Raw genomic sequence first — 11,994 nt, forward strand, 5'->3', positions numbered from 1 at the left:
TCATTTTGGAGGTAAGGAATCGTTATCATTGGCCTTATCCTTTCTATTTCAACTTTCATGGAGTTTTAGGGTTTGGTTAGAGAAATATTGATGAGATCATGAAGCATGAGTTAGATCTGGAGTTGAAACTCTAGATCTGAGTTCTATAGAATCATTGATGCAGAAAGCCTTTCTAGTTGTTATGCAAAAGCCTTTCCCCAAGAGTTAAGTCCCTTTCTAGCTTGGTTTTGGTATTATGAGACAAGAAGCACGTAAAGGTAGCAACTTTATGTTGCTAATGGACTCTAGGAACCCAGATCTATTGTTTAGAGCAAAGGAGTAGCTCTGTGACTCGAGATTATGAGAATACATGAAAGGACTCGGCGAGTCTGGGAGATGACTCGGCGAGTCGGGCTAGATATCAAACTTAGAGTCGCGTAGGAACAGTCCGAGTCACATGGGTGGATTCGGTGAGTTGGATGAAGATAGGCAGGAACTCGACGAGTTGGAAGAACAACTCAGCAAGTCTGTTGAAGATTGCCTTGGACTCGGCGAGTCTGTTCTTGGACTCGGTGAGTCTGGTCGCAGAACCCTGAACCCTTCTAGTTAAGACTCGGACTAGTGAGTTGAGTGGAGACTCAGTGAGTTGGATAGGACATAACTCGGAAATCAGTAGACTCGGCGAGTCATGGGCTGACTCAGCGAGTCGAGTCGCGAAGGAGAGGGTTTTTGAGCTTATGAACTCGGTGAGTCAGTAGGCTGACTCGGCGAGTAGGGTCAACCTGGAAGGTTGACTTTGACCAGGACTTTGACTTTGACCAGAGTTGACTTAGTTTGACTGTTAAAGGGAAGTTTGGAACTTAGTGTTATATTTAGTATTAGTAGATCGAGGAGTCATTTGGTAGCAGTGCGGGAGTTGCCAGATAGCAGTCAGCAGGGTATCAGCAAGAACTCTAGCAGTGCAGGTGAGTTTCCTTCCAATAGGAACGGGTCTAAGGCCACAATGTCGGCCCGTTTAGTTAGCTGTAGTTTTTGGACTTCGGTCCGAGGCAGTAGTTAGTATGTTTGATGCCTTCGTGGATCAGACAGGATTTATGTGTTATGTGTTCATGCTAGTTGATATGTTATGCTATGTTATGTTCAGTCAGTTTCCGGACTTCGGTACGATGCAGGGGGCAATGCCCGAGTTAGTCCGGACTTCGGTCTAATGCAGGGGACAAGGTCCCAGTCAGTTTCCGGACTTCGGTCCGATGCAGGGGGCAAGGCCCCAGTTAGTCCGGACTTTGGTCCGATGTAGGGGACAAGGTCCCAGTCAGTTTTCGGACTTCGGTACGATGCAGGGGCAAGGCCCCAGTTAGTCCGGACTTCGGTCCGATGCAGGGGACAAGGTCCCAGTCAGTTTCCGGACTTCGGTCTGATGTAGGGGACAAGGCCCCAGTTAGTTCGGACCTGTTCGATGCAGTGGGCAAGGCCCAGTATGTGCTTTATATGTTTGCATGGTATGTGGTAGTTTGGAGGATCTCACTAAGCTTCGTGCTTACGATTTCAGTTTTTGGTTTCAGGTACTCAGTTTTCAAAAGAGGAGCTCGGAGCGGTTACAGTGCACACACCATAGTCAGTTAGCCTGGGATGTTTTACTCCGATAATAAGTTATTTTTCGAATTAATACTATGAAATTATGTTAGGACTTATGATATGGTTGTTATAAATATGGTTTTAGTAATGTTTTAAAAGAAATTTTTAGTCGTGATTTTTGGGTCATTACAGTTTATTTTTGTTTCTTATATATATATATATATATATATATATATATATATATATATATATATATATATATATATATATACACTTTTTATAGTATTTGGACACAGATGAATGGAAGAAAAAATCTCTTATCGGGAAGAGGAACCGTAGCACTTTTGTTGATTCTGGGGTGACAGCTACGTATACATGCGGCATCATCGGAGTCAGCGAGACTCATAAGCGGATGGTAAGTAATCATAATTATAAATTTTATTAATATGTTTTCTCTTGGCACCAATTACATCAACTATATTTTCGTTTATGTAGAAAAAGTTGACAGGTAAAGACCCAGACTGGGTCGATGTGTTTATGAAGACACGTCTTATAGCAGAGTCGAAGGCAAAGTATTTTAATGGAGATGGTGAGGGATTGCAATATATCACTAGTACAACGCAACAAGCATATGTAAGTTATCTTTTATCATTTTCATATAGACTGTTTTGGTTTTTTGTACAATTAAAATGGTGTTGTTTGGATAAATTATAGGAGGCATATAGAAGACGCCTCGTCAAGAAGTATGGAGACGATCCGACTCAACAAAGAACTAATGATCCTGAGTTGTGGGCCGCCACACAGATGCAGAGGCAGAGAGGGAAATGCAAAGGTCGCATCTATGGGATTGGATCATCTGATCTTCATTTTTCTATAAGCGGGATATATTCTTTTGGATCTACCTCGTCCTCAGCTGAACAATCGCAACAAGAGGTATACTTATTCAATAAATGCGTTATGTTTTATAGAGAAAAATAAAATATGTCATTGCCATTATGGATACTACATGGATGAAAATAAAGTATGTTGCTATTATGGGTGTTCGAATTGAAATGCATTGCTTATTATGGATGAATAATATAGTATGTTGCTATTATGGATGTTATAAGGTAAAGAATATTGCTATTATGGATTGTTGATATAAAATAAAGTATGTTGGTATTATTGATTACATTGCTTATATTTTCTGATAATGAATTAAAAGTAAAGTACATTGCTATTGTGGTTTAAAAGTGAAGTTGACTTGCTAATTTTAATGTTCTTACCATTTTTAGGTGCTAAGGTTGAGAGAGAAAATGGAAAACATGCAAATCGAGATGCAAGCTAAATTGGATTTGCAATTGAAAGAAAGAGATGTTGAAATGGATGCACGATTTCAAATAAGACAACATGAAATGGATGTGCGACACGCTCAATTAGAAGAACAAGTTGCGGTCATTTTGAGAAAGTTGAACCCATCAGGTAATCCTCATAATAGTTCCTAGTTTTATGAATGTTAAACATTAGAAATGTATTAGACTATAAACAACTCATCCGGTAATCTGCTAGATAGTTTCTAGCTTTTTGTGAATGTCAATGACATTTTATTTTGGCCGGTAATCCGCTAGATAGTTTCTAGCTTTTTGTGAATGTTAGTGACATTTTATTTTGGTCGGTAATCTGCTAGATAGTTCCTAGCTTTTTGTGAATGATAATGACATTTTATTTTGACCGGTTGAATATGAATGTAATGGGTTTTTTCTGCATTTGTAATGTATTATTGGTTTTTCCTGTATTTTAGGTAGAAAAAACCTAGATATTTTTCAGTTTTTTTTGTTTTTTATTTTTATTTAAAGGAAATCATTTAGCTATGGATTTGCGACAGATAAATCTGTCACAAATAATTGGAAAAGTCGTAAGGAATCAGTAGGTAATATTTATTGTAGGAAGTTTGTAGGTAATATTTTTTTATAGGAAATTTGTAGGTAATATTTATTGTAGGTAATCCGTAGCTAATTTGTAGATAAAAGTTTTGTAGGTAACCTGTAGTAAAACAGCTTCCGTAGCTAATCCGTAGGTGGCTAAAGTTGTAGGCAATCCGTAGGAAAATTACCTACAGAATATTCCGTAGGTAGTCTGTAGGAAATTACGTAGGCAATCCGTTACAACCATTTACCCACGAGCTATATTCCTACGGAGCTTTTTCCGTAGGTAATCTGTAGGCAAACCGTTTTACCTACAGTAAGTTGTTGTAGGTGATGGAGCAGTTTTCTAGTAGTGGTATATATTTTTCAAATGTGACTGTATATAGTGTGAATTATTGTACCCTGCTTCAAAACCAATTTGCAACTTTCTAAATAAACCAGAATCATATATAGGTTTATGGCCGTTATGTCTACAAGATGGGGTAAAATCCCACATTGATTATCATAATACCTTTAGATTTTACTTTTATTAGCATTTTATTTTAGATCAAACATCAGTTTATTTTGAAGTACTCAACCTAATTTGGCGCGCAACTATATTATTCTTCACTTCATTTTTATAAGAGACTCATGGAAATGACAAAGGACTAGCATTAATAGAAGTAAACTCTTCATCCTTTGCGTAGGTAAGGTTATCAACATCAAATTTACTCCCATTATGTTACGGGTTTTCTGTATTGTGGTTGTTGTTGACGTCAGGAACAGCATTGTCGAGTTCTCCACCTGCAAGAAAATATTGCAACATCGTGATCAACCCACAACTCCAAAGATTTCACCCAATGTTTAAGTGCATGTGTTTGTGTGTATAGAATTTTACCATCAGGATGAAGAAATGATCCAGTGTAGAAGGAAGCCTCCTTGGATGCCAGGAACAAATATGATGGACCAACCTCTACAGGTTGAGCTGCCCGATTCATAGGATTCTTTGACCCAAAGGTTGCTAAATCCTCATCATCGAGTGATGCAGCTTCAAGTGGGGTCCAGATAGGGCCAGGAGCCACACCATTAACACGAATCCCCTTGTCAGCCAGGAATCTTGCTAAACTCTTGGTGAAATTCACGATGGCTCCCTTTGTTGAAGCGTAATCAATGAGTTTTGGACTTCCTGAGAATCCTAACACCGAAGCGGTGTTTATGATGCTGCTTCCTCGTTTCATGTGCTTCACAGCATGCCTACACATCCAATTCATCACAATTTGTTGTGCTATTTTATGATGATTCGTACAGCTTAAAGAGAAACACGAGGGAAAAAGTGAAAAACTAGGATGAAAAGTTGAAAACACCCTTTGTCCACGTTAACGTCTACTTTAGGTCAAACCTCAAATGTCTTTTTTAACTTTTACCTTATTACACATTAAACCCCTATACTTAAGACTTATTTACAAACAAGACCTTAGACTTAGTTTTAATCCACTTTTTATATACCTACAAGTTTCACCACAAAAGCTAGCTATTTCCAAACTACTCTTTAGTGTAGATGGTGAAAATGACAGGTTAAATTGTTGCAGCTTTATAGCTAGCTACTTCAGTGCAAAATAATCGAGTCATTTGACACTCGTATATCAAAGGGTTTTTGGTTAAGTAGTATGAGGGCATTTGAAATGTGCCCCTCAACCAAATGTTGAGGGTTGAAGTCTCGTGGTGGTTGACAAATGTGTCGATTTGGGAATAGGATTATAAGGTGTGTGTTAGCGTTTCAAAATATTATTATTATTGTTTGACAAATACATGCCACAATCATTAATTTTGTGTGCATATATTAAAAGCTTCACATAAAAGTCTTACCATAAAAGGAGCCAAAACATTAGATGGCATGGAAGAATACTATCTATACTTGAGGTAAGAAGGTGTTGCATCTGTGTTACTGGTGGTAGACACTTTCCATCCCAAAGACAATATGCTTAATTTAGTTTAATAAATCTCTAAAAATCATTCACTTGATTTTTCTCCTATTACCTATTTGACAAAGGTTTCCATGCTAATTGCAATTAAACTTGAGTATGATTTCCAACAATCACCTACTGATTGGAATGCTGTCCTCATGCTCTAGTAATTAAGTCATTCCAAGATGTGATATCATGCAAGATTATAGAGATTATTATCTGAATACCGAAGGTTCAAATAACAGTTCCATGTGAGACAATGTTTTGAACCAAATATTTATATTTTCTTCAAATTGTGAAATTCCACACAATATTGCAATTTGTTTCAACTGTAATTACCCAAATTTGTATATAAAGAAAATGCACATACCATGCTCAAATAGAGAAAAGACTCGATCATGGATTACTAAAGTCAATGACTACATGTAGAATTGTCGATCTGTCACCAAATGTCTAGCAAAGTATTACCAAGAACTAATCTTTGAGATGAAATAAAGCTATAAACACAAGATAGCACAGTTGATTTGGAAGATGTATAAAGCTAAGAACAAACCTATCAATTGTACAACTGTATACAAAATCCATTTTCTGCAAACTCGTGATTAATCAATTAAAAGCAATTCTCACCCGAATACTTTTCTTTAATAAAAAATTAGATTAAAATCAATAGCTACTAATTAGGTTTGTTTAAGCCTCTCAGAAAAAACAATTTGTCCAAGAAAACATTAATTTAAGAATAAGGAGATACACACACCTTGTCATGAAGAAATGCGAGAAAATGTTGGTTCTATATATCCTTTCAAGCCTCTCCTCCGTTATGTCATCTAATGTATATGTTTCATACTGCACGGCTGCATTATTCACCAGGATATCTATGCGTCCATATTTAGCAACGACCTCATCCACAACTTTCTTACAATTCTTGTCATACCTAACATCAGTATGTATTGCAATTGGATCACCTGCGTAACTCATTTTTGAATCATTTATGATCTCTAACGTGTACTTTGCATCTATGTCTTCAACACCCTTCACGTAGGTGAAGGCTATAGTTGCACCTTCCCTAGAAAAGAAGTAGCAAACAGACCTCCCAATACCCGAATCCCCACCTATCACCAAAGCCACCTTCCCCTGCACCAGGAAATTATTTAAAACAAAAAAAAAATGATGGCTTTTTACGAGAGAAAACAAGCGGAAAGGATTATATATCCTTCTTCTGATTTTATGCTGCTTTGGTCAAAGGTTCAATATTTACACTGTTTTACTTTAGAAACTTTTGCAATGAAATCAAATGAGAATGTGCATGGTATTAATTACATACTCAGAAATTTCATAAAGGAAGGATCAAATTTCTTCTAATTAATTTAGCAGCATTCTATCAGAAGTGTGACAAAATGACATGAAGAATAAAAGCTTAATGAACTAAGTGTACTTTCAGTTTGTTAGTGGGTTGGTAATTAGGATCGCTGAATATTGGAAGAGGGTCCATTAGGTACTCCTTTCCGGGTTGACCATCCTGATGCTGTGGTGGGAATCTTCGTTCGCCTTCTTCCCTCCTCATGGCCTTCGCCTAAAAAAGTTACAAACTCCGGTTAGGAGAATTTCATGTGTGTGAGACTTTGTCATTAATGAATTGCAAATTCCACTTTTCATTCAACTTTACAATTTAATTCTTACTAAACATTGAACTCTTCTAAGAAGTTCAATGTAAGCAGTCATTGAACTTCAAATTCATTGAATGTTAGCTTTAGCATCACACTTTGGTTGAATTTTATCCATTGAATACCAACTACACATTCCACCTCATTTAACGATTCAATTAAACCAAGCATCGTGGATGCTTTAAGTAACGCATTACTAAATTATCCGAATTAAAATAAACATCTTGAATAAATGAGAAAGAAGACGACCTTAAAACTGTGAATAGAAGAGGAACCACGTCGGAAGACACTTTGTCCCACCGCTGCAACATTGTTATTTCTTATGCTTGTTGAAGCACGTGAAGTCAGAAACCTCCGTGACCATAGACACGAGTTCTCTGTGATCAGAATCGGTGTGCCAGACACTGATCCCACAAAACAGGCCATCACTAAGCAGAATATATATTACTTACGATTGGATGAATGAATGAAACAACCCCATAAGAAATACTACAATATATATAGTGGGAAAACATCAATCATCTAAGTGTCAAATACTTCATCAATATGAAATATAGAAGTATGTTTGGTCTCTTTTCAACCTTGCTTATTGTATCATCTCACTACCTAACAAATTGAAATAAGTGTGTTGTTGATACGAAAATGCATTATATGGAAAAACTATTGGCAGGAAAGATTTCTATTTACACTTGTTTCTGTAGCTGTAACAACAGTTATCTTTTCATGTCCTTAATTTCAACTTATTATTTCTTCTTTATATATTTAATAGAGGGTTAGCATACATGCACCCACACTTGTTATAGATGCACGACCTATCTATTGATGTATCGATATTATTAATATACATTTAATAAAGTAAAGACAAATATTCATAAATGGTCTATATGGTTTTAATAATATCAAATGTAATCTTTAATTTTTATTCGGTCTAATGGAAGGTCCCTATTGTTTCAATTTCTATCGTGGTTGGTCCCTCACCCATACAAAAAAACTTTTATACCCTTTTTATTATATTTTTCTTTAGATAAAATTTAAAAAAAAAAAAAAAAAAAAAAAAAAAAAAAAAAAAAAACCCAAATAAGTAGCACCCCCTGGCGTCTTCTTCCCCACCCTCTTCACCTCCTAAAAATCTTAATGCCTTCACCTCCTAAAAATCTTAATGCCTTCACCTCCTAAAAATCTTAACACCGCCAACTTCCATTAACATGTATATTGTACTATTCATACATAGAAAGAACGGAATCTGAGAAATTTGATTCGTTTTTTAACGTCATCTCCGATTTTCAGATCCGGTCAACTAAATCTGTGAAATTCAACTCTTTTTCCGATTGGGAAGATATTCAAGAATCGGGTTTCTTGAAGCAGCAATCTTCGATTCAAAATATATTCTGAGAAATTCGATTTGTCTTTCACCTTCATCTATGATATGTAGATCCGAAAAAAAAAAAAAAAAAAAAAAAAAAAAAAAAAAAAAAAAAAAAACTCTTGATATGTCTACTTTGTTGAAGCAAGTATTCGAAAATCAGCAAAAATATGTAGATTTTGGTTTGTTTAATCGTTTCCTTGCTAGATCAACATTTTTTGCATTTGATAAATTTGGCATGTTTAATTGATTTATTGCACCTAGTTTATATGACATTTTTCCTTTGTTGATTTTTTGCAACAGCTTTGACATCAACTAGTGCAGGAAGGGATAAAGGAGGGTGTTTTGAAGTTGATGGTGGTTAATGGTTATAAAGGTTGTCGCGGTGGTTTGTAGATGATGTAGGTGTTTTCTAGTGGTGATTTGAAGTTGTGGTGGTGCTTGAATAGAGGGACAAGGTTCGTCAATGATTCTATGGTAACAATGGTGGCGGGAAGGTGGTTGAAAGGAAGAATAAGGGTTGTGTTTGGTTGTCAGTGTGGTGGGTTGAGGTTGCCTCCGAAGAGGGTGAAGAAGGGTGTTGAAGTTGGTGTTAGATGTTTGGTTGTCTATGTGGTGGGTTGAAGTTCCCTCCAAAGAACGTGAAGAAGGGTGATGAATGGAACGTCCGCCCTTTCGTTAGACATATCATAGATACATCCTCATTTACTTTATCGAAATAATGCGAAAGTTTATTACAAATGAATAAATAAGAATTATCCGTACATGTAGTGTGTTTAAGAAAGTGTTCTTTGTATATGATATTTTATTATGTTATACGGATAATTATTATAACGATATAATATTTGTATAAAAATACGGTTAAAAGCGTAACGAAAAGCTAAAAATAACAACTAAAAATAAAAGTGTATTTAGGATAAATACTCTAAATGAAAGTCGTAGTATTTATCAATACGAAATTATCGATATAAATAACACCCAAATCTGACTTCATATGAGGAAGTTATTATTTTTCGAAGTTTTGAGTTCGACGCGATACATCTATGTGTGTCATAAAAATCAAATTGAAAATTGGTTGCTCATTGGACAAAAAAAATCTAAATGAAAGTTGTAGTACTCGTTGGTACGAAAGTGGAGATATAAAGAATGTCGAAAATAGAGTACGTATGAAGAAGTTATGAGTTTCACAACATCATTTATTGTGACATCTCTAATTTTCACGACCTTTTTAAAATTTCTAATTTATGCTTATTTAAAACATTTGTTATTGCGAAATTGGTCCCAAAATATCCTTGACATGATATAATATCAAAATCAAGGCGTTTCAGAAGGTTTTATATTTTAAAAGTCTGGGATGTCATAACTAATATAAGAAACATAAGCATAAATGGAGACTTACAAAGTCTAAATATACTAAAGATCTACATCACCTTGAATCTCTCAGTATATAATAACATTATCTATCAGTATATTTGTATCGCTACCAGTGATACAAGAAAACTGAGTGGGTCAGGTTGGGAAACCTGGCGAGCACATAAGGTTTTCAATCCACAATATTATAATCTTTAATTATAAAATATTCAACATTTAAATAACCCATTTACCCTATTCCCATTATTCTCACTTCCTAATCCTAGAATGATGACCTCAAGAGATCTTTTCTAAAGGATCTTTGACATTAGTTAGCTATAGTTTTCCTAAACGATTAGGCACGAAAGTGTGACATCACTTTAGACATAGCACGGCAGTATAATTAGTATTGTTGGGTGACCATGGCTGTACAATGGTACTTTGGACAGGCATGGCTGTACAATAGGACTTTAGACAGGCACGGTAGTATAATAGTACTTCAGAAAAGCACAGAAGTACAACAGTACTTTAGACAGGCACAAAAGTATAATAGTACTTTAGATAGGCATGGCAGTACAGTAAATTTGGACAAACACGACAAGTCACAACTTATTTAATTTGCAAAACTCTCACTTATCCTGTCATGACCACTATCTCACACGGCCCTATCACAGCCTTTCACCACCCTTTACTGCCCAGTCATATTATTAAATATCATAATATATATATATATATATATATATATATATATATATATATATATATATATATATATATATATGTATATATTAATTAAGTAATAACTATATCATGTTGCACATATATATATTAAACACAACAAGACATCGCACATAGAATTTAAGCATTTAGAATACTTGTATCTATGTGTATGTTGAACATAACTACGCACTCACTTGATAAAGTAGATGACTGGTGATTTGAGCAAAGCTTCGCTAACACCTGTACATTTCCCCTTGACGTGACCTAAGTATGATTATTACTACATCTTAGTCTGATATTCCATATGACTAATGATAGTATAGATTCCTCAACAATCCCAATGTCTATATCAAGATCTATCAAGTAAGGAACAACCAAGTAGGATCGTATCGAAGGTAGGGTCTGTTTGGTATACAGACTATATTGTTTGGAAATCCCACTTTAAATCCAGCTTACATATCACTCTCCTAAGTAGATCAATCAGCATAATGACTTTGGAATCACTGATAAATCTCAATTATAAGCTCATAATAACGACTATGACTATAATTATAAGTTATACTTAAAGCAGAGTAAGTGTAGCTCAACTTACAGAGTATTCTGATGAAAACCGGGAATTATACATGCAGAACTCTGATTCGAGAGCTTCTATTCACCGGCTATCTAACACCACAGGTCTCCGCTAAAGTAACCAGAAACTCGGGGGTAAAAGAGGCTAGAAGTACGAGAGAATTCTAGAGAGATTTGGCTGAATTTTGAGTGAGAATGAGCTGAACTTTGGCCGCCTTTTATAGATGAAAAATGACATGAGTGTCGTGCATTCCCAGGTGCACGCCACACACTTGGTTAGAAGTGTTGACGTGGAAGATGATGGGTGGTGAAACGTGTCGTGATTTGGGTGGTGTGTCAGTGTGCATCGCGCATGCTGTCTGTACGCATGGGCTCACGCGAGGAATTTCTGTTTCTTCAAATATCCATATCTTCTTCATACGAGCTCCGTTATCGACGGGTTTATATTCACGCATAGTTATCAACGAGATCTACAACTTTTGTTAAAAATTCATAACTCTCTCATAAAATATGCGTTCTCGACTATATTTATATTGACAGATAGGTATGGACGAGGTCTTCAACTCTCATTTATATTGTTTTTCCTAACAATCGATCGAATTCAATTTCGGATTCTGAGTCGCATACTGATGCACTTAAACTTCAAAAAATCATAACTTTCTCATACGTAGTCAGATTTTGGCGTTCTTTATATGTGCGTCATCCTTGTCACATACACCTTAACTTTGGTTAATATTATTTATCCTAAATAATCTTCTATCAAAATTCATATTTAGCGCTTAATATATCCAAATCAACTAGCTCGAATCTGTAGGTGTTACATTTGTGGTGTAAGCCTTCTCGAACCATAAAATGAAAAATAAAGTGTGAATTATCCGATAAAGTCTAAATAAAAGATGTGATGTCCGTCGATTTGAAAGTTGGGATAT

General features: G+C 35.6%; 1 protein-coding gene and 1 long non-coding RNA gene across 2 annotated transcripts; one reads left to right on the forward strand and one right to left on the reverse strand.

The window, feature by feature from the left end:
- Nucleotides 1-4,213: 4,213 nt before the first annotated feature.
- LOC145050166 (glucose and ribitol dehydrogenase-like) lies at nt 4,214-7,488 on the reverse strand. The gene is made up of 4 exons (XM_078998455.1): nt 7,312-7,488; nt 6,834-6,971; nt 6,156-6,532; nt 4,214-4,691 (listed from the first exon to the last, which is right to left on the reverse strand). The coding sequence occupies exons 1-4, from the start codon at nt 7,486-7,488 to the stop codon at nt 4,214-4,216; spliced, it is 1,170 nt and encodes a 389-aa protein (XP_078854581.1).
- Nucleotides 7,489-8,186: 698 nt separating this feature from the next.
- On the forward strand, nt 8,187-9,209 carry LOC145051435 (uncharacterized). Its single transcript, XR_013683623.1, has 2 exons — nt 8,187-8,607; nt 8,729-9,209. It is a non-coding gene; the product is annotated as an uncharacterized LOC145051435 (long non-coding RNA).
- Nucleotides 9,210-11,994: the final 2,785 nt, after the last annotated feature.

Source organism: Lactuca serriola, chromosome 5 (genome assembly GCF_051521515.1).
Source record: "Lactuca serriola cultivar US96UC23 chromosome 5, Lser_US96UC23_V15, whole genome shotgun sequence".
Lineage (NCBI taxonomy): Eukaryota > Viridiplantae > Streptophyta > Magnoliopsida > Asterales > Asteraceae > Lactuca > Lactuca serriola.

Excerpts from the sequence above, each read along its gene's own strand:
- LOC145050166 (XM_078998455.1), bottom strand. The coding sequence starts at position 7,488 with ATGGCCTGTTTTGTGGGATCAGTGTCTGGCACACCGATTCTGATCACA. Across the intron at positions 6,533-6,833 it reads AACCCACTAACAAACTGAAA|GGGAAGGTGGCTTTGGTGAT; the intron begins GTACACTTAGTT and ends TTCCTGGTGCAG. Across the intron at positions 4,692-6,155 it reads TCGCATTTCTTCATGACAAG|GCATGCTGTGAAGCACATGA; the intron begins GTGTGTGTATCT and ends TTGGATGTGTAG.